Source organism: Scardinius erythrophthalmus (assembly GCF_964197995.2).
Source record: "Scardinius erythrophthalmus genome assembly, chromosome: 15".
NCBI lineage: Eukaryota > Metazoa > Chordata > Actinopteri > Cypriniformes > Leuciscidae > Scardinius > Scardinius erythrophthalmus.
Window position 1 is genome coordinate 13,412,213 of NC_138235.1, and position 14,783 is coordinate 13,426,995.

The 14,783-nt window shown below is 37.8% G+C and overlaps 2 protein-coding genes across 3 annotated transcripts in view; both read left to right on the plus strand.

Moving 5' to 3' along the window:
• The first annotated feature begins 2,486 nt into the window (after positions 1-2,486).
• rhoac (ras homolog gene family, member Ac) lies at positions 2,487-11,630 on the plus strand. Its single transcript, XM_081386286.1, has 5 exons — positions 2,487-2,732; positions 3,913-4,068; positions 4,724-4,844; positions 10,191-10,321; positions 10,751-11,630. Exons 2-5 carry the CDS (start codon positions 3,913-3,915, stop codon positions 10,922-10,924), a joined length of 582 nt encoding a protein of 193 aa, XP_081242412.1. The 5' UTR covers positions 2,487-2,732; the 3' UTR covers positions 10,925-11,630.
• Positions 11,631-12,704: 1,074 nt separating this feature from the next.
• rbm10 (RNA binding motif protein 10) overlaps positions 12,705-14,783 on the plus strand; it is a 34,550-nt gene continuing 32,471 nt past the window's right edge. Inside the window, exons 1-3 of one of the 2 annotated variants that reach the window (XM_081387207.1) lie at positions 12,705-12,834; positions 12,931-13,073; positions 13,611-13,684. In XM_081387207.1, coding sequence (XP_081243333.1) covers positions 13,668-13,684 — 17 coding nt within the window. In that variant the 5' untranslated portion in view covers positions 12,705-12,834; positions 12,931-13,073; positions 13,611-13,667. Of the gene's footprint in view, positions 12,835-12,930; positions 13,074-13,610; positions 13,685-14,783 lie in introns of those variants that run through there. The other variant, XM_081387208.1, reaches the window with a different exon arrangement.

Below are 14,783 nucleotides of genomic sequence, written 5' to 3' on the forward strand. Positions count from 1 at the left end.
TTTGCAGACTCAGACATCAGGTTTTCTTCCAGAATGGTCCTGTATTTGGCTCCATCCATCTTCCCATCAATTTTAACCATCTTCCCTGTCCCTGCTGAAGAAAAGCAGGCCCAAACCATGATGCTGCCACCCCCATGTTTGACAGTGGGGATGGTGTGTTCAGGGTGATGAGCTGTGTTGCTTTTACGCCAAACATAACGTTTTGCATTGTTGCCAAAAAGTTCGATTTTGGTTTCATCTGACCAGAGCACCTTCTTCCACATGTTTGGTGTGTCTCCCAGGTGGCTTGTGGCAAACTTTAAACAACACTTTTTATGGATATCTTTAAGAAATGGCTTTCTTCTTGCCACTCTTCCATAAAGGCCAGATTTGTGCAGTATACGACTGATTGTTGTCCTATGGACAGAGTCTCAGCTGTAGATCTCTGCAGTTCATCCAGAGTGATCATGGGCCTCTTGGCTGCATCTCTGATCAGTCTTCTCCTTGTATGAGCTGAAAGTTTAGAGGGACGGCCGGGTCTTGGTAGATTTGCAGTGGTCTGATACTCCTTCCATTTCAATATTATTGCTTGCACAGTGCTCCTTGGGATGTTTAAAGCTTGGGAAATCTTTTTGTATCCAAATCCGGCTTTAAACTTCTCCACAACAGTATCTCGGACCTGCCTGGTGTGTTCCTTGTTCTTCATGATGCTCTCTGTGCTTTAAACGGACCTCTGAGTCTTCTTCTACTTCTTCTTTCAGATTTTTAATGGCGGTTGGCAACTCATCTAAAAGGTGCATTACCGCCACCTACTAGACTGGAGTGTGGACATTATAATGACAACAAAGAAGACTGTTATAAAAAAAAAAAAAAAAAAAAAAACGATTAAATTCTTTCGCTTAACCCAGTATTTTTCAAAAACACAATTAATAATTTGTGTATTTTCCCAGATGTTTTTCCTAATAAATGTTCAAGTGTAATACTTTGTTCATCCATTTGTGTCTTCAATTCTACCCTATCTTTTTCATATTTTTTGCAGTCTAACAATATATGTTTCACTGTCTCTTGTACATTACAATAAGTGCATAGTCCAGTGGGGTGTTTTCCTATTCTGTACAATGTTGTATTTAAACCAGTGTGACCCATTCTAAGACGTGAAACTAACATCTCTTCCTTTGGGCTTCTGCCCTTCCTCATGCTTGTGACTACTTGATTTTGAATACTGTATAAATGACGTCCTGTATCCGCTGTGCTCCAATATTCCTGCCATTTTTTAATTGAATGTTGCTTTATGATGGTTTTAACCTCTACTCTACATATTGGTATACACACATCTACTATTTCATGCTTTATAGAGTTTTTTGCTAGCATATCTACAGCTTCATTTCCTTCCACCCCTACATGAGCAGGAACCCAAAGGAAAGAGACAGCTATTATTTTATTATGAAGTGTAAGCAGCAAATGAAGTATTTGATGAATGAGGTCTTGTCTACATGATGCTCTCCCAGATTGAATACTTAATAATGCTGATAAACTATCTGAGGCTATAACGACACCTTGGTCCTGACTATTTTCTTCCACCCACCCTAACGCTAGTCAAATTGCTACTAACTCCACCGTGTAAACTGACAGGTAATCTGTTGTCCTCTTTTTGACTGCTACTTTATACCGAGGAATAAAAAAGGCTGCACCAGTACGACCTGTTTCTGGCTGCTTTGATCCATCCGTAAATATAAATAATTCCTCTTGATACTGTTTTACATAGTTTTGCACTATTATCCACTCTGGCATTATTTTTGAGTTTTCTTTTAGTATTTGTTGTAAGCTTATATTCACAGATGGTGTTATACCAGGGTGGTATAATTGATATTGCCACAGTGGGTCCTATTTGCAACTGATTGAGACCTACATTTTGAGCCTTAGCATTCCCCAACCATCCGAAGCTGTAAAAATTGCTTTTACTATGCTCTGCGCATTCCTGCAAGACAGTTTTTGTGGGGTGCTCCATACTATGTCCTTGTAAATTAGTCCAATACGCCAACATGATCTTGACCCTCCTGATACGTAGCGGCATCTCTCCTGCCTCCACCTGTGGACCTCTGAGTCTATCACAGAGCAGTGCATTTATACGGACACTTGATTACACACAGGTGGATTCTATTTATCATCATTAGTCATTTAGGTCAACATTGGATCATTCAGAGATCCTCACTGAACTTCTGGAGAGAGTTTGCTGCACTGAAAGTAAAGGGGCTAAATAATTTTGCACGCCCAATTTTTCAGTTTTTTATTTGTTAAAAAAGTTTGAAATATCCAATAAATTTCGTTCCACTTCATGATTGTGTCCCACTTGTTGTTGATTCTTCACAAAAAAATACAGTTTTATATCTTTATGTTTGAAGCCTGAAATGTGGCAAAATCTCGAAAAGTTCAAGGGGGCCGAATACTTTCGCAAGGCACTGTAAGTGAAAAACCCTTTATTAGGGGCACGATTAGTTGTCTGTGATGGAAATAATGGACTCCCTTTTCAACAAAAAGAAAAAGTTAAATAAAAACCAAGGCCTGGGACATAAACGAAAGTGTGTGTGTAGTGGAAGTGGGTTGTGTTATCTCATCAGTTCTTCTTGATGAAGCTGTGTGATTGTATGGGCGGGTGTTGTTTCGTGGCAGGACTGAAGATGGGCGGACTTTAAAATCAGCCAGGAAAAGACAGGAAAGCCGACACTTCCCCGCACCACAACAAAAAGAAAACGGTAACTATTTTAAATGTTTTGTGTAAATACATGAAGTTGACGAAAATAAAAGGCGTTTGGTGAGGAAATGGTGAGATCGTGGATTTTTCACTGTAGGATTTCAACGGCCTGAAACTCGCCGTGACTGTAAATATATCTATATTTTTTCAAGCGAGTTGCATCATTTATGCTGATGATTCATGTCAGCTAGTTTGAACAAACTAGTTAAAATAGTTCAGATGATTATGATTCGATTTAATATGAAGCCGATCTGCTTTCTATGCTATTAAACTCAGCCTGTTTTAGCCTACATAAGATGAATTAACGAGAAAATATGAACCGATTAGTTTAATCCACGTAGTCTAATCCCGAGTTTAAACTCTTCAGACATTGTTGAAATCAGTGTTTCAGTAGATTAGAGCAAATATTATTTATATTTTACCACAGTCTAATCTGCTTACAGCAAAGTCTTTGCCATTTCGCTTACAGTTTTTCTAAAAGATTATCGTGAGATATGTGTTCATAAAATAATGTTATACACTATGAAAGTTTTGTACCATTATGTAATGATGTGCCGATTATTACTTCAGGTTTATTTAAAACAGAGTTTCTTTCTGATGAATGTCGGCTAGTGGCTAACCAACCAATTCCACTTTAGATTCATCACTTATAGTGCGAAACTATATTTTTAATATGAAAAAAACTTGTTTTCCATGTTAGTATATACATGTAGGTGTTTGTTGACGTTTTATGATGTATTATTTTATGAATGTATATGTTTGTGAATGAATGTTTTGATGGCGCGGGTGCGGCGGAAACAGGCCTCGCGACAGGACGCGTTCCCATCGTGAATATATCGATCTTCACACGCAGTTATATACGTAGATCCTCGTTAATCTGATGTTTTATGATTATGTCCTTTGTCGTTTTGTCAGTATTTGTGGAAAGTTTTGTTTTTTCTTTCTTTCTTTACCACATAGCGACACAGATATAGTGCAACTTCCGGTCAAATGGTACTTCCGCAGCTGTGTTTCCGGTTCCTGTTGATTATAGAAATTCTATCTATCTATCTATCTATCTATCTATCTATCTATCTATCTATAAACTACTTTAAACAGCTGCTTTTCAATTTGCTGTCAAAATGCTTTGAATCAGTGAATTTTACATTTTGTCTGTCCTTGTCTCTGTCTCTCCTCGGCAGATGGCTGCCATTCGTAAGAAACTCGTCATAGTGGGCGATGGAGCCTGTGGAAAGACCTGTTTGCTTATTGTTTTCAGTAAAGATCAGTTTCCTGAAGTCTATGTGCCCACTGTGTTTGAGAACTATGTTGCAGACATTGAGGTTGATGGAAAACAGGTATGAAAACTGCCAATGGCTTCACATTTATTCATAAAATTGACTTGCATGTGTGTTTTGTGATATTGGTTTATGCATATCTTTGCACCATCATTTCAACCAAACAGTCGTTGTAACCAAATATATTTTTAATGCAAGAAGTAAAACAAAGTATTTAATATTAAATAATAAAGGCATGTATTCCACAGTTTTTAAACAATTGGAAGAATAATAGTTAATTATTTTCATTTATATGCACTGAGACAGCAAGTCATGGTAATAAATGCCAATATTGACTTATATTTTTAGTAAAATATTTTAATATGTGAAAAAATGCAATTACACTGAGTGACGACAAACACATCTTTGAATCAGTGTTTTCAAGGAGACATCTGCGTTTCATTTCACAGACATTTTGTACTGATTCACATGAATTCTAACTCTACTGCCTTCCCAGCTCTAATGCCATTTTTGATAAAAAATTTTAATCTTGGATGATATTTATAATACATCACTAGCAAGAATATTCAATACATGGTCCTGCCCCATTGCATAGATGTGGTTACATTGGTGTAAGTTATACTTGTAGCAAAGTTGTATAGATATATACAGAATAAGATTCACAGTTATTGGTGGCGAAGTTTTGTTCTATGTACCAATATCTTTCCTGTTATAGGTAGAGCTTGCCTTATGGGACACTGCTGGACAGGAGGACTATGATCGGTTAAGACCCCTCTCCTACCCTGACACAGATGTCATTCTTATGTGCTTTTCCATCGACAGCCCTGATTCCTTGGGTGAGACTTCCTCACAAACAACTAGCCCTAGATTTTACCAGCCCATTCATCGCACTTCAGTTCCAAATTATGAAAAAAGTTATTTCGGCATGAAATAGAAATTCACCCAATCTGTTTTCATTCACATCCACATGTTTCATTTGTGACCTTATAATTGAATCAAAATGTTATAACTCGATATTTCTGGTGATCCAATCATTTAGTGTGCTTAAAGTTGCCCCTATTATGCATTTTCAGATATTATATTTTATGTAGTGTATAATATATCTGTTTGGGAATGCAAGGTCAGCAAAGTTTCAAAGATCAAAGTGCAGGATAAATAGAGATATTGTCTCCCAAAAAGAAAGAACCGATTCTAAAATCCCTGAAATGAGTCATCAGTAATTCCAGTCTTGCTTCCTGCTTGAACCTACATTGGTTAGTAATACATTTTTACAATGCCAGCCTACGGTATTCATTGACTGCCCGCAAACAATGCCATTATTACTGCTGGTATCACTGTGTATCAAGTGCTGAGGAAGATCCTAAGCTGAAATTTGACCAATCACAACAGACTGGGTCATCTAAACCAATCAGAGCAGAGTAGACCAATCACAACAGACTGGGTCATCTGACCAATCAGTGCAGAGTAGACCAATCACAACAGACTGGGTCATCTGACCAATCAAAGCAGAGTAGACCAATCACAACAGACTGGGTCATCTAAACCAATCAGAGCAGAGTAGACCAATCACAACAGACTGGGTCATCTGACCAATCAGAGCAAAGAAGATTGAACTCCATTGACAAAATCAAGTCCTGGCAATTTTTTTTTTTTTTTTTTTTTTTGCTTATCCATTTTACACAGATATATGTCACCATACAGAAGAAAGATCTGTCGCTACTTCTGTTTCACCGTAACCTTAAATGTGTCAATCATAGTGGTAAAACCAGTCAGCTAATAATAAATAAAACATTCTAATGAATTGGTTCATGAAATCTTCACTTGTTGTTTAAACGTTTTTTTTACTTCAAAGTTAAAGATGCAGCAATAGACTTAATGTCGAACGTCACATGAACAAACTTGAAAACAGGTCTCATCGCATCCGCTTTTCTGAGAAAGTGTTAACACCGATATCTATGCACTTTTAAGGGAATCAGCTAACCTAGTTAATTCTTTTTATTGTTGCTGTTTTGTTCAATTTAAATATCTAAATGTGTGAAGAAGAAAAAAAAAACATTATGCATATGCGATGGACATCGGCGATGGACATGGGTTCTTCATTTTGCACAAGATTAAAAAGATTTAAATAGAATTAAAAGATTAAAAATAAACATTTAGCATGAATTTGAGATAGCAGTTTCTCTTACTAAAGTCGTCATGAAATGGAATGTGTGTCGAGTGCAGTGGTGGAAAGAGTACTGAGAAAACATACTCAAGTAAAAGTACCATTACATTCCAAAAAATCTAGTGTGAGTAGAGTCAAAAGTACTTTAAAAAACAGTAGCTTATTTAAAAGTACTCATGAGTAGTGAGTACTGAGCTGCGGATTCTACCCCCTTATAATAAACACTATGCACTACAATAAATAAATTAATAAAAAAACATTGTACATACTGTAATTCACATTATATTTTGTTCTTTGTCAGAAAGATTGAAGAATATCTATCATCCATCTTTTTAAAATGCATCAAATCAGTACACTCATCACCATTTAAATCATATTATAAAAAAAAGCATTTAAAATTAGGCGAAAGGCCACTGAGCCTGAGCATGCATTGTTGCACATAAAATATCAATGTTCATAACTGTGCAAAGAATTCAAAAACCTTTAGAAACTCATATGATAGTTCAGCATCACACACCATGAGATGGGTTAAAAAGAGAGATTAAAAAATACCCAATTTCTCTCCAAAACGGTACCTCACCTAATGCACTGAAAAAGCTAAGATAGTGAGCTAACACTAATTACACTGTAATTCCATGCTATTAAATATGTTACAATTTAAACGTAAATGCATATTGTTCTAGAAGGGTGGCATCATCCCTTACATTTTACACGGCTACATTTACTCACATTGTAATGCTGATCATATAATTTGTATTATAAGGAAAATTGTGCATTAAATAGGGAAGTAGATATATCCAAGAAACTTTTACAAAAGAAACACACACACACACACACACATACACACACTCAAATGCATGTCTCTTTGTAGTCTCGGCGAAGCTGTTTTATCAGCAGCATCCACGCACAAAAAAACAAAAGTTGAACATGAAAAATGTTTTTGCGCAAGTGCACTTGCCAAATGAAGGCGGATTGTATGAAATGGATAGGGTTGGGTACCGAAACTCGGTTCCAATAGGGAACTGGTTCCGACATAAACGGTAGTAACCAGACCGAATAAGAACTAAACTTTCGGTGCCTGATTTCGGTGCCTGACGTTTTTTACCGCCCCCTATAAAACATCTCGCGGCACGAATGATCCAATAATGAAACATCTCCAGTTAACCAGCAGAGCATTCATTTAGTTTGTTTGTTAAATAAGAGATCTAGCGCTGAAATGTGTTTTTTAAATCAAGTGATCAAAGTGCTCGTTGCCGCTGCGATCAGTGGGCGGATACAGCGTTTTCTCTTGGCTCGAGCAAACCGCACTGTCTTCACTCGGACGCGCGCTTCAATACATTGCGGAGATCGATCTATTTATGAGGCGCCGTCTATATGATTATGTGTGCGGAGAGTTTGTGTGTGTGTGCTCGCGTCTCAGATGAGTATGTGCGCGGAGAGTTTGTGTGAGTGTGTGTGTGTGCTCGCGTCTCAGATGAGTATGTGCGCGGAGAGTTTGTGTGTGTGTGTGTGTGTGTGTGTGCTCGCGTCTCAGATGAGTATGTGTGCGGACAGTTCCTCGCGTGTGTGTAGAGTTTGCGTGTGTGTGTGTGCGTGCGTGAGCATTGTGCATTTCATATGCATTAGTTTGAGCATTCAGAAGTATACATGTATGTGCGACTACCTACATGTGTATGCAAGGGTTTCATATGTGCGTGAATGAAGTTTGATTTAAGCCCTAGACAGCGCCTCATATCTATTCATTCTGGTAAAATCTCAAAATATAATGGACACAAAGTGTCCCTGCTTGATATACAACCACTGGTGAGCATAATCGGTAAAAAAAACAAAAACAAAAAAAAAACACAACGAATGCGGATTAGAACCCAAAACACACTCTGACACGCTTGACTAAAGTTCAAGTTCAGCTGCCAGTGTTCCTCTTCGGGTAAGTCTAGTATTTTAATGCCAAATCTTGAATTATCAAGTATGAAGTATATCAATATCAAGTATATTTATATGGCTATACTGTGTGTGTTAAATATTTCTGCGCAGTATCAGATATTTCTCTGTTTTGTAAAAGTCAGAATATGAGAAGACAAAATTTTGATCTTAACTCAAGTGTTTTGTGCTACATCAGTAGCCTTTTAAAGGGCACAATTTTTCATTTAATCAGAAACCAGAAAATCTTTTTCAGAAAATCACACACACACACACACACACACACACACACACACACACACACACACACACACACACACACACACACACAGAGGTATTATTTTTTTGATAAAGTGTGTGCGGTTTAGTTTTCTTAAGTACCGTTTCAAGAACCGTTTAAGCACCGGAATCGTTTGAAAAATACCGAGTAGGTACTGGTATCGGATAAAACCTAACCAATACTCAACCCTAGAAATGGATCAATCAAAAAACGTTGTTTATTAACGAGCTGTAGTCACGCACTGACAGAAATGCAGTTCAGGTTAATGGCATGGTTCATAAGGTTCTATGCTTAATTTGATTTGATGACAGTCACGAGACCGATTACTCGATCCAATCACGTTGATGGATAAAAATAAAATTAAAACAAGCATGTAACGAGTAATGACCACAAACAGAAGGAAAATAGCGGAGTAAAAGTACCGATACATCACTTAAAATGTGCTCAAGTAAAAGTAAAATTACACAATTTTTATACTACTCAAAGTACAATTTCTGAAAAAAACAACACTTTGATTAATGGTTGTCTGTGAGACTCTGTTATTGTTACTTGGCATTTCGTTAGCAGTTCTGGTAGATTTGGGCTTACACTTTCTGAAGTCTTCATATAGCTCCCTGAGATTGCGTTCCAGATGACTGTGGAGATTAGTTTCCTCTCGACGTGCCGAAAAATTTTGGTCACGTCGAGAGGAAACTAATCTCCACAGTCATCTGGAACTGCAAGCTCGCTCAAAATGGAAGCACATTTTTCCAGGCCCGCCTATGCCGCGACGAGATGAGAACATCTCAACTTTTAGAATTCCGCACGCAAGTCATGGTTGGATAGCAACGACAGACGTAAGCGCTTGTGGAAAGAAGGAGATAGCGGCGCGGCCGCGCTTTCCATGCGTTTTTAGACGCAATATGTGAACGGCCCCTTTCACAGTACATGCATTTATGACACGTCTTCTCTATTGAAGCCAAAATAGTGCCATATTTCAGACGTACAGTTCTTTTTAGGCACAGGTTCTTCGCTGTTGTCATTTTCCTCGTTTGTCTCTACTCTTGCCATTAGTTTTTATTTTCCACTCTCTGCTCTGAGCCACTAAGTTCCCCTTTGGGCCCGATCTAGCCAATAGCATAATAGCACCTACTGGGGAGGCGGGTATAAAGATAGTAAGGCCCCATTTGATTGGTCAAATTTGGATAAACAACCTATGCATGTAGCATCACACAAATGCTTGGCACATAAAATAAATGCAATTTATCGCACCTCTCTGCGATACGGATATCGCATCTACTATTATCGCGATAACGATAATTTTTTTTATATATTGTGCAGCCCTAGTTTATATATACAGCAAAATGCTGACTATCAAAATCAGCCATGTGAAAGAACTGCATTTTCAAGAATGGTCAGGTTTTCCTCTGGTCTTTGCATCAAAAAGTAAACAGTTTTGCACTTAAGTACATTGCTGACGTAACAGGAAAAGATAGAGGCGTTTCATTTGCAGGATGCAAACTTAAGTGTGATAGTTCTGTTTAAACGAGATCTACCTCTGGTTTCACAGACAAGGCTTAAGTCTAGTCCCAGTCTGAAATGAATGTTTGAGCTGTTTTAACTGAAAGTAACATTCATTAACATGTCTTATAATATGTCAGTGCCATTGTTTTGTCTCAAGATGCACATCAGTAATGTTTATAAAAGCTTCTTAAATGTCCTAATTGAACTAATGCCTAAACCTGGTCTGTGAAACCAGGTGAAATGTTTTACTCTGTTAAGCCATTAAATGCTTGTCATGATTTTAAAATGATCAATCTCTCCTTAAATTCATCACAGAGAATATTCCAGAAAAGTGGACACCAGAGGTGAAGCATTTCTGTCCAAATGTTCCCATCATCCTTGTTGGCAACAAAAAGGATCTCCGAAATGATGATCACACACGAAGGGAACTTGCCAAAATGAAACAGGCAGGGCCTTTTTTTACTCATTCTTAAAAGCAATAGTTCAATAGTTTTGTCAGAGATTCACCTTCATGTAGGACGACTAACTTTTCTTTCCATACAACAAAATTGAATGCTAATACATACTTCTAAACTCCAGTGTGTTTAAAGTACGGCCAGTTTCTAGATTATAAAGCACTTTTTTTGATACTTTTATGAGCTGGACAGTGTAAATCACATCCATTTTCATTGTAAGCTTGAATATTCTGCCTAACGTCTGATTTGTCTTTAATGGATGACTTACTGGAATGAATCGACATGATTGTGAATGGGCATATACGATGACAAAAATGTTCTTATTTTATATATTGCATTCCTTCAATATAAACATGTTGTTGATATTGGCTAGTCGCCTGGACATGCTTGTAATATCTTTTGAATTATATCTTCATTTAGGAGCCCGTGAAGGCAGAGGAAGGGCGCGACATGTACAACCGCATCAACGCCTTTGGTTATTTAGAGTGCTCAGCCAAGACAAAAGATGGGGTGAGAGAGGTCTTTGAAATGGCCACCAGGGCTGCGCTGCAAGCCAGGAAACGGGGCAAAAAAAATGGCTGTCTGCTGTTATAGAAACCTGTAGAAGAGTGGACGTCAGCCAACAGCCCAGGAGACTTCAGAGCAGGGAGCCTAGCATTCATGTCCTAGTACAGTCATCGGCCGTATCAGACTGATACTGGGACATCATGTCAGACAAACCACGAGAGACCAATGGAAAGACTTCAGGAACAAGATGATGTCATTTCCTGTCATCGCTAAGTTTGGGGTTAAGAGTTTTCTGGTCACATCAAGCAAAAAATTTGAGATCGGATTTCTAAAAGGACTCTATAACTAACTATGATATTTGATGTTATTCTTCCCCCTCCACACTTCTTAGCCCCAAACAAAATGGTTGTCTATAAGCGTCCTGTCTTCAGCGACTGTTTTGTACATTGGACAGATTGTATGTATGTTTGTATATGTAAGAATATGAATGTTTGTGTCAAATGAGTGCACGTCCGTCTCCAGGTTGCCATGTCTTCATTGTATATGCGTGTATCTGCCCGGCTTTATTCTGTTTGAATATTCTGTGCTCAACTAAAGCACACACTGAACGTTGAAGTGGGCTGAATTGTGTTTAACCTCCCACTTCAGGCTTTTTCCTTTTTATAGCTGATGTCTCAAAGGATTCTGGGCTGTACATTAGGGATCTAAACCATTTAGTGATACTGATTTATTTAAAGCTTACAGTTTTTTTTTAATCATTTGCATTTAGAAATAAAATTTTAAGAAAATCAGGTTTGAAATGTTTCAGTTGAGCAAATTCATTGTCTTCCCATTGATTTGAATGCGACAACTTACATAAGAGTGGTTTTATAAGAAATAGTTGCAAAGGAGTGTAAAGAGTACCTGAAAATACCTCACACTGAAAATGACTCCACATCAAGTCACTAGTTTCAATACGACTTGAGTAAAAGTCTTTGAGCGCCTGATTTTAACAGTGCTTAAGTGTTTTACTAGGACTGAATGTAGACACACTTGTGTGTGCCAGTGACATGCCAGTGAAAATGATTAACAGTTGATTTGTGAGGAGAGCAATCACATATTTTATTTTTTAAATCCGAAATAAAACCAAACACCTCAATATTGCAATTGACACAGCAGCCTCTTAAACATCTACAGGCCCTCAAGTCTCAGTTAAGTGTTCAAAAAGGACATAAGTAAACCAATATCCTTCAAAAAGGCCTCTTCCAGATATAACAGATATAGAAAAATGGTAAGTATGTCAAAGTCAAAAGTCAAAGCCTTCTTGCACTGACATGCTGGTTTCAGCCGCAGTCATTTCCTCATCTTATATATAAATTTGTAGCAGAAATAAACTGCTACAGAAAAGCCTTGCAAGATGTTATTGCATTAGTCTTCATAATGTATCGGAGTAATATAGAAGCTTGTCTCCGCCTCCACAGAATAGAACATAAAAAAAAGTAATTGCGACTTTTTATCTCACAATTCTGACCCTTTTTCCTCGTAATTGCAATTGCAAATTGCACTTCTGACTTTTTTTCCTCAGAATTGCGTGATATTAATTCGCAATAGCGAGTTATAAAGTTAGAATTTGCGAGATATAGTAAACTGGCACCTGAGAGAAAAAAAGTAGCAATTTTATTTTAAGTCGCCAAAAAGACACTTAAGTGATTACATTTACTCAAATACTTTACACCACTTACTCAATACTACACAGTGTGCACACTGATTTACTATAGTGAGTGAGATAGTAGTATGCGACATTGCAAAAGGACGCATAGAGGGGGCGTTAGTGAGCAGCAGTTTTCTGGAACCTGAAACAACAAATGTGACACGCTACCTTACACACACACACACACACACACACACACACCAAAGCTAATTCAAGACCGCAAGAACACGAGTGTGCCATTTCAGACAAGGCCTGAATCTGAGTACGCTGCCCATGTGATCCCAACGTGCAGCTTCTTCAGCATCAGGTGTGGCCCTTTATAGTATTTCAATGAAACATGTTTCCATGTTCAGTGTTAGTAATGGTCACCTTATCTAACACATATTGTGCGTTTGTATGCCAGTGTGCTTTAAGCCAATCAGCGTGAGAGTTCTGTCCCCGCCTACCGGACTGAGGCCATCTTACACCGAGCTTTACTGTGAGTGAGGCGTCACGCATTTACACTGTATCAGTTTCGGTGCTCGTGACGCTGCTGCTGTAACAGAGGTAAATGACTTCATGGTGTTATTATTATGCAATTAAAATACTGTAGTTTAAAAGTTCGTGTGTCGGTGTGCTGGGTTCGGTTAGTGTCCGTGCCCTCTGGACTGAATCTGCCACACGCAGCTCTAGCATATTTGCACGCTTTATTTGGTTACGCAGAGGTAGAGATTTAATTGACGGTTGTTGTTTATGTATTTATTAGATGTAATTTTTTTTCTATAGATTAGTGTAAGGCTCAGTTTGGCATTTGCATGACTGAACAGCCCTGCAGAAAGTGTTGGATATCATTTCTGACAACGGCATTTCTGCCCTTTTGCAGTTTTTCCAAATGGCGTAAACCTTTACGGGTAACGTTACAAGAAACGACATGCGAACGAGTTTTTGGCTTCGGCCAATCCACGCACACGCACACGCACACGCACACACTACTGTATCCGTCCTGCTCGTGTGCTTGGCAGCTTAAAAAACAGTAAAAGTCAACATGATATCCATGTTTTTATGCATTATTTTAATAAATGTGATGGTTGATTGATCCAACAGTTGTAAATGAAGCAGGCAGAGGAAAAAGTGGGCGTTTCTGTCGACTTGCACTGAAACATGGATTATGAGAGGAGGTAGGTCAAGTGTTCTCTTTTGTTTTTAATATGAATTTGCATTTAACCACTGGTCTGGGTGGATTCATGCTTAAATGTTCAGACCTTATAACCTCATGCTGTCAGACTTGTTCAGTTTATTGTTAAATGAACTGCTTTTTTTTGTTTACAAAAGAATTTAGGTATGTAAATGCATGCAGGGAAGTATATTTAAGGTACTGCAGCTGGTCACCATTTTTCTCACCCTTTTAACATCACCTTTTTGCAACTTATTCAAATAGTACTGTTGTGTAATAGAAGGATTTTCAAATATAGTGAGGTAATTCAATTAAGAGGTCATAAAGCTTCTTCGATAATAACTATACAAGAATGAGACGGATGGAAGCAGTTTTCAGATAAAATGTAACACGCTGTCACTGCTTTAAAATGTATGTCAACTACCACATGCTTGACAGTACATGATTGGTGGTTCTTGAGTTGGAGTAGAAGAGCATGTAGATTTAAAGGGATAGTTCCCCCAAAAATGAAAATTCTTTCATAAATTAGCACCCTCATGTTATTCCAAACCCGTAAAACTTTTGTTCATCTTAAGAACACATGATTAAGATGTTTTTGATGAAATCTGAGAGCTTTCTGTCCTTTCATTGACAGCTACACAACTGACACATTGTTTGACACTTCAAAAAGTTCATGAAGAGATCGTAAAACTGGTTTAGTCCAGAATTTTCTGAAGAGACACGATCACTTTATATGATGAACAGATTGAATTTATGCTTTTATTAACATATAAACATTCATTAACTCGCATCATTTGTTGTAATTGGAAGCTCAAGCATGTTCACTTGATGTGCAAGAACCATTGAGTCTCATTCGCGTGTTACGCAGCACGTTTGAGCTTCTACAAGAACCAATGAGGTTCATTCTCGTTTTACGCAAGAGGTTTGTTCTCATGCGTCAAGCAGGTTCGGTTTAGTTTCTGTTTATGTTCACTGATCAATGTTTCTATGTGAATAAAAGCCAAGCGATCGAGTCTTTTCAGAAAATTTGGACTAAACTGCTTAAATATAGTGTCATTTTTGTACAAGCTAATATGATTTTAGGGTCCAAATTAAAAGTTTGT

Bases quoted from the DNA above. Each gene is read 5' to 3' on its own strand.
- rhoac (XM_081386286.1), top strand. From the start codon at position 3,913: ATGGCTGCCATTCGTAAGAAACTCGTCATAGTGGGCGATGGAGCCTGT. The intron at 4,069-4,723 runs GTATGAAAACTG...TTCCTGTTATAG, and splicing joins TTGAGGTTGATGGAAAACAG to GTAGAGCTTGCCTTATGGGA. The intron at 10,322-10,750 runs GCAGGGCCTTTT...ATCTTCATTTAG, and splicing joins AACTTGCCAAAATGAAACAG to GAGCCCGTGAAGGCAGAGGA.